This window comes from Triticum aestivum, chromosome 3D, assembly GCF_018294505.1.
Source record: "Triticum aestivum cultivar Chinese Spring chromosome 3D, IWGSC CS RefSeq v2.1, whole genome shotgun sequence".
NCBI lineage: Eukaryota > Viridiplantae > Streptophyta > Magnoliopsida > Poales > Poaceae > Triticum > Triticum aestivum.
Window position 1 is genome coordinate 477,778,713 of NC_057802.1, and position 6,535 is coordinate 477,785,247.

The 6,535-nt window shown below is 43.0% G+C and overlaps 1 protein-coding gene across 2 annotated transcripts in view; it reads right to left on the reverse strand.

The window, feature by feature from the left end:
- LOC123079804 (ABC transporter B family member 4) overlaps window positions 1–5,210 on the reverse strand; it is a 14,837-nt gene extending 9,627 nt beyond the window's left edge. The window contains exons 1-2 of one of the 2 annotated variants that reach the window (XM_044502615.1): window positions 4,612–5,210; window positions 52–106 (exon numbers count right to left, since the gene is read on the reverse strand). In XM_044502615.1, coding sequence (XP_044358550.1) covers window positions 52–106; window positions 4,612–4,899 — 343 coding nt within the window. In that variant the 5' untranslated portion in view covers window positions 4,900–5,210. The remainder of the gene's footprint in view (window positions 1–51; window positions 107–4,611) is intronic. The other variant, XM_044502616.1, reaches the window with a different exon arrangement.
- Between the last annotated feature and the right edge of the window lie 1,325 nt (window positions 5,211–6,535).

Here is a 6,535-nt window from a genome sequence, read left to right on the forward strand (position 1 = left end):
ATTTTTCAACACACATATTTTTAAATTTTATTGCATACAAAAGGCACTCACGAAGTGTTGAAGCAAGTCCTGCTCCAATACCAAGATAAACAAAGTTAATGATCACCTGAAAACAAGAAATAGTGGATTAGAAATTAGATAAAATGACAAAGAACACTATCCCAACTATGATAAAGAAATGAAGATTGGTTGGGAAGAGAAACTAAAGCTAAGTATTTGTAATTTGTGTCTTCTACAAGTATTGGCCTCAGAAAGTAATATTCTATTTGTTATTTTTGTTGGGTTCACTTGATGTCATACATTTCAATAACCTAGTTACCAGATGCATTTCAATTACTAAATCACTTTGCTACCGGATACTTTTCAATTATATATAATATATTCCAATAATAAGGTCCCTATAAATTTCAAAAAATATCATATATTTCAGTAATGAGGTGCATTTTAATACCATATCACTTTGTTAGCAGATGCATTTCAATACCGGATGCTTCACTACCAAATCATTTTTTAAACATATGAATTCAAATACTAGATTAATTTCAATTACTGGACCATTTTCAATACCACATCCATTTCAATAACATACACATATTTCAATTTCAGCACAATTTTAATATACATTTCAATAAGATTTAGTATCACGTCCATTTCAATGACATAAAAGTGAAATACAGATGATAAATTTCAGTGCGAGCTGCTTTTGATACGAGATGTATTCCAATACCAGATCACTTTGTTACAAGATGCATTTCACTACCATATGCTTCAGTACCAGATCACTTTGTTAGCATATGAATTTCAATACCAGATGAATTTCAATTACCAGACCATTTTTTTAAATACGAGATCACTTTCAGTACCACATACATTTCAGTAACATGCACATATTTCAATTTCAGTACAATTTTAACAATACAATTCAATAAAATTTATTTTATTTATTTATGAGTATATTTTTAGTTAATGTGAGACTGGAATATAAAAGTGAGATTTCACAATCACAACTATCAATGTGAAACTGAAATAGTGAAAATTAAACAACTTTGAAATGTATCCAAAATTTATCTTGTCTCCGGCAATTCAAATATATAAAGAAATGTAAAACATATAATTGGCTTTAAATATATGACTGATTTAAAATATCACTTAGAAATATAAAGGTTGCTTTTGTTAGGGCATCTCCAAGGCGGACCACAAACTGCCCGCATCCGTCCGGACCGCGTTGTTTGGACCGCGGAAGCCATCCAATGCGGGCCTGTATCGGTCCGCGGCGCGGTCCGAACGTACTTTCTCCCGCAAACCGGAGACTTGCGTGGGGGAGCTTTGCGGGAGTCGGGACACCAGACACGCAGGACTCCGACACCCCCGGCCCACCCAAAACCCTTCACGGACCCCGTGCCTCCATCCTCCCTATTTCTCTCCTTCCTTCTTTCTCTCTTGCATTCGCCGCCGCTGCACACCCCAGCCACTACGCCACACCACACCCCTAACGAAATTATATGTCTCCATCACCTCTAGCGTTCCGGTCGGGCTCCAACCCGCTTCTCCTCCGTCACCATTCAACCCGTGTCCTCCGACTACCCCGTCAGGTACCATCCGCTATTGCTATACTCACCATGCTCGACAACTGTTTGATGATATGCCAGAGCTAAAAACAGTATTCCCTTCTTCTTTCTAGCAATGTATTTCGATTTGGAGTACATATATGAGCACTATGTTGAGTCGTCCGACGAGAAGGAGTACTCAGATGAGACGGCAATGATGCAAGTGGTCCTTAAAGACGCGGAGCATGCGGAGGAGCATGTTCTCAATTTCAAGGGCTCGGTCAATGGTCATCGAGTGCTCAACCGCAACAGTGCGCACGACCATTTGACACTGCCGACTACTTTGCCTCGGATGCACTCTTCGCTGACCATTTTCGTCGGCGTTTTTGGATGCGCAAGACTGTTTTCGATAGTTTGTACCATGGAGTCCGGTCATATGATGACTACTTCATCTTGAGGAAGGACGCCGTGGGAACGACTGACTTCTCTGGTTACCAGAAGTGCACGGTCGCACTACGGATGCTTGCATATGGCACGACCGCTGATTCATGGGACGAGTACCTACGGATGTTTGAGGGCACATGCGGAGATGCCATGATCAGGTTTGCAACTATTGTGGTCGAGGTGTTCGGACCTTAGTACCTGAGAGGACCAACTGTGGCATACACCGAGAGGCTCTTGGCAATCTCAGAAGCAAGAGGGTGGCCAAGTTTGCTTGGATATCTTGACTACATGTACTGGAAATGGAAGAGCTGCCCGAAGGCTTTACAAGGGAAATATCAGGGTCATGTTAAGAAGCCCACCATCATTCTTGAAGCAGTTGCATCACATGATCTTTGGATTTGACATGCTTTCTTTGGCATGCCTGGGTCTCACAATGACATCAATGTGCTGCAGCGATCACTATTGTTTGCGAGGCTGACTGAAGGAAAAACTTCTCCTTGCCACTATATACTGTCAATGGACATGAGTACAACATGTGCTACTATCTGGTTGACGGTATCTGGTTGACGGGATCAGCACCATATCTAACCCAGTTGGCCAGAAAAAGGCTCACTTTGCCCAAAGACAAGAAGCAGTTAGAAAGGATGTTGAGAGGGCATTTGGAGTTTTCCAGGCCCGTTTTATAATTGTTCTTGGACCTACTAAACAATGGGATCCGGGGACCTTATGGGAGGTGATGACATGTTGTGTGATCATGCACAACATGATCGTCGAGAATGAGTGTGACAGTGCTGCCACAGCTCTAGAATTTGAGAACATGGGTGATCCTATCAAACTTTCGGACCAGAATCCGGTCACATTTGAAGAGTTTATTCAAATGCATCAACAAATTCGGCATCGGCCAACTCACGAGCAACTGAGGGAAGATCTGATTGAGCATCAGTGGGCGGTTAAAGGGGACAACAATGTTGGGATGTAATGTTTGAACTTTTTAAAATTTGAACTAGTGTTGCATGCGGCTATTTGAACGTCTGAACTCTATGTGTGCGGCTATTTGATCGTACGGATTTAAAAGAATGAGGAAGGCCGAATGTATGCGGCTACGGTTGGATGACGTTCTCCCACACCTGTGTCCGTGGACTGGTCCCCCTGTCCGTGGACAGATGTGAGAGAAAATTTGTGGGTTGCCGTTGGTAATGCCCTTATGGGGAGAGAGAGAATACAAAGCATAGATGCGAAAGTACCTTTCTACACCCAGGAGCAAATGCTCCTGGTGTGAACAATAATATCAAAATAAAAATAAAAATTTGGGACATACTTTCGTAAATGTTTGTCGTGCTTGCAAAATTTCATCACGAAATCACATTGATGCAAGTCGTGCCAAAAAAAAGCAAAATCAAAGCTCCAAAATGCTTTTGTAAGTAACATTTTCAGAGCATCGATTTTGTCTTTTTTATCACGCCTTACACCAATGTGATTTTGTGATGAAATTTTGCATGCACAACTAACATTTGTGAAAGTATGCCACAAAAAAGTTTAAAATTATTGTTTTTTTTTATATTACTGTTCACACCAGGAGCATGCTCCTGGGTGTAGAAACTCCACGTCAAAACTCCACGTCCGCGTAGATGCACCATCTCCTCTGCACACTCTCTTTCTCTTTCATGACAAGATAACAAAAGGCTGACATGCACCATTTATTCTCTTGTATTGCTTCTTGTACCACACTACATCAGTATACATCCAAAAGTTTGCACGGTTCTTTAAGAAGTGTAGAGTGGTAGATCTTTATCCGGTACATACTTCCATTTTTAGATTTTGAAATTCCAGGGTGAGGGATGTTACTGCAGGAGCCAGGAGCCCGAATTTGAATATATAGCAAAGCAAAAAAGTCAATGGTCACAAATGAATAGACTAGCCCACTCTCTTGCACGCAAGTCCTAAGGTACCATTATTGAAAAAGAACTAATAGCGCTCCTAATTGGCTGTACGTGGAGTATTATCTGCTTGCGAGCTAAGATGCTCCTCGATGAACAGTAAAATAAATAAAAGAAATAAAAAAATTCGATATTTTTTTGTTAAACTTTGACAAATGTTTTCTATGTATGCAAAATTTATCAAGAACATTCACGGAAGTCGTGGCAAAAAAAAAACGATGCTCCAGAAATGCTATTTTGAAAGTATTTTGGAGTGCTGATTTTTTCAGCCATGACTCCGTGAATGTCATTTCATGATGAAATTTGTCAAGCATACAAAACATTTGTCAAAATCTGATAAAAAAAGTTCAGATTTTTTTTGATTTATTGTTCATCCTGAGCTCATTCGACAAAATTAAAAAAAATCTGATATTTTTTTAACCAAACTTTGAGCTCGGGATCATCCCAACGTCTGGCCATACAAAATCTCAGAATTTGTGACTACCACCAAACCATCAATACACCATCTCACAACACTGGCGCATCTAACTGAAATATTACTAGAACTCGCAACTTTGAAGCTGTTGAATGGAATCAAACCTTCTCAGGACTTTCAGTTCTCCTACGCCTCCTCGCTCGCTCTACGGTTGTCGTATGATACGAACATGAAAAGTACGGTCGCGCATACATACACACGCACGCACCTTGGTGACCCTGTGCAGGACGTCCCGCGACGAGGCGGCGGAGCCGAAGGCGTCGATGACGTCGCCGAAGATGAAGGTCATGAGCGGCTGCGCCATCCCGTTGGCCACCGCCGTGGCCGCGCCCACCGCCATGAGCGCCGCGTCCGTCCTGTCCGCGAAGGCGAACATCCGGTAGAGCGGCACGCGCGCCGCCGCGGGCCTCCTCTCATGTCCGTCGTCAGCTCCGTCCTCTCCCCCGCCGTTGACGTCGTCCCTCTCCCCGCCTTGCTCCCTCCCCCTCCCTCCCATGGCTCCGATCGGCCTCTTAATTAGGTTCTCGCTATGGCTTTGAATTACCTTCTACTTATATGTTCTGTATATATGTCGCTTGCTAGCTGGTAGCTGTTGCTACTTGACATGTGCGGCGTCGTGAATAATGACACGATCGATCGCGGAGCGCATAGAAAATTAAAGAAGAACATGCGAGTCACAAGCTTGGGCAGCAAGGAAATAGAGATAAAAAAGTCGTACCAGCATTATGATACTGGAGTAGTACTATCGAATTATATGTGGATCCATTGGGATGTAGTAGTCCCTAATTTATTAGTATGTACTCCATCTGTAAACAAATATAAGAGTGTTTAGATCATTAAGTAATAATCTAAATGCTCTTATATTTCTTTATAGAGGGAGTAATGAGCATTCAAACTGCCGGCCCATCCGTAATTCCTACTAATAGCCACCTTCATACAAATACGTATATTCCTTCGAGTTGACCTCAGCTCACCGCGTGTCCGCATATATACGGCAGGGGATCTTGGCGTGGCGATCGACCGCTGACCTTCTGGAAGCTATGTGATTTAATAGCTGTCTGTCCATTTTTTTGCTGAGTAGTTTATTCAACCCGTCCGAGCTCGTCTACAGCGTCAGGTGCACCTACTTCCCTCCTCGAATACGTGATCCAACCGCTCACCCCGTTCGAATCTAGCCACGACTGCCATGGCCATGTCCATGGCGGCATGGCGCAGGAGCTCAGGCCGGTTCTATGCGTGCCCGCCTGGGCCTTGCGCTCACCTCGCGCACATGTTCCACACACACACACTTGAGTCCCGCACGCTTCCGCGCCTCCCGTCGTCGATCCGACTCGCCCACGGCCGCGGCCATGGACGGAAGGCCCCGTTTTGGCTCGGGCGAAGGTGAGCGTACAACAAGGAGAGAGAGAGAGAGAGAGAGAGAGAGAGAGAGAGAGAGAGAGAGAGAGAGAGAGAGAGGAGCGCAGGTGGAGGTTCGACGAGGCCGTACGGTGACGCGGCGCCGCGCGGAGCAGCTGTGGCCATGGCGAGCGCACGCGGGGACGGACGGAGGAGGAACGGAAAAAAAGGGGGGCCGAGGAAAAATCCGGCGGGCGGCAAGGATGGCCGGCGTCGGCCGTATCGGCTCATGGTGACGGCGCCAGCACGGAGCAGGGCCCGAAACTGCCGCTCCAGATGGGCCGGCTAAGCTGCCCGGGAGGCTACAGCCCCCCTTTTCTGTTTCTTTTACGTTTTATGTTTTATGTTTTATTTTTTGTTTATATTTTCAAATATTCTGAATATATTACAAGTATATAAAAATGTTAAATATGTATAGAAAAAATGAGACCATGTATTAAAAAAATATGAAACTTTTTGATCATGTATATGAAAATGTTAGTCAAGCATTTATAAAATATTGAACAAGTATTTAAAAAACTATTGATAAAAACTTTGGAAAATGTTAAATGCATGTAAAAAATGTGGACCATGTATTAAAAAAATGTTAAACTTGTATTGAAATTTTTTTAATCGAGAATTAATAAAATGTTAAATGTGTATAGAAAAAATTGACCATGTAATAATTTTTTTAATCTTGTATTTTAAAAAATGTTACATGTGTATTAGAACAATGTTCTTGACGTATACAAAAA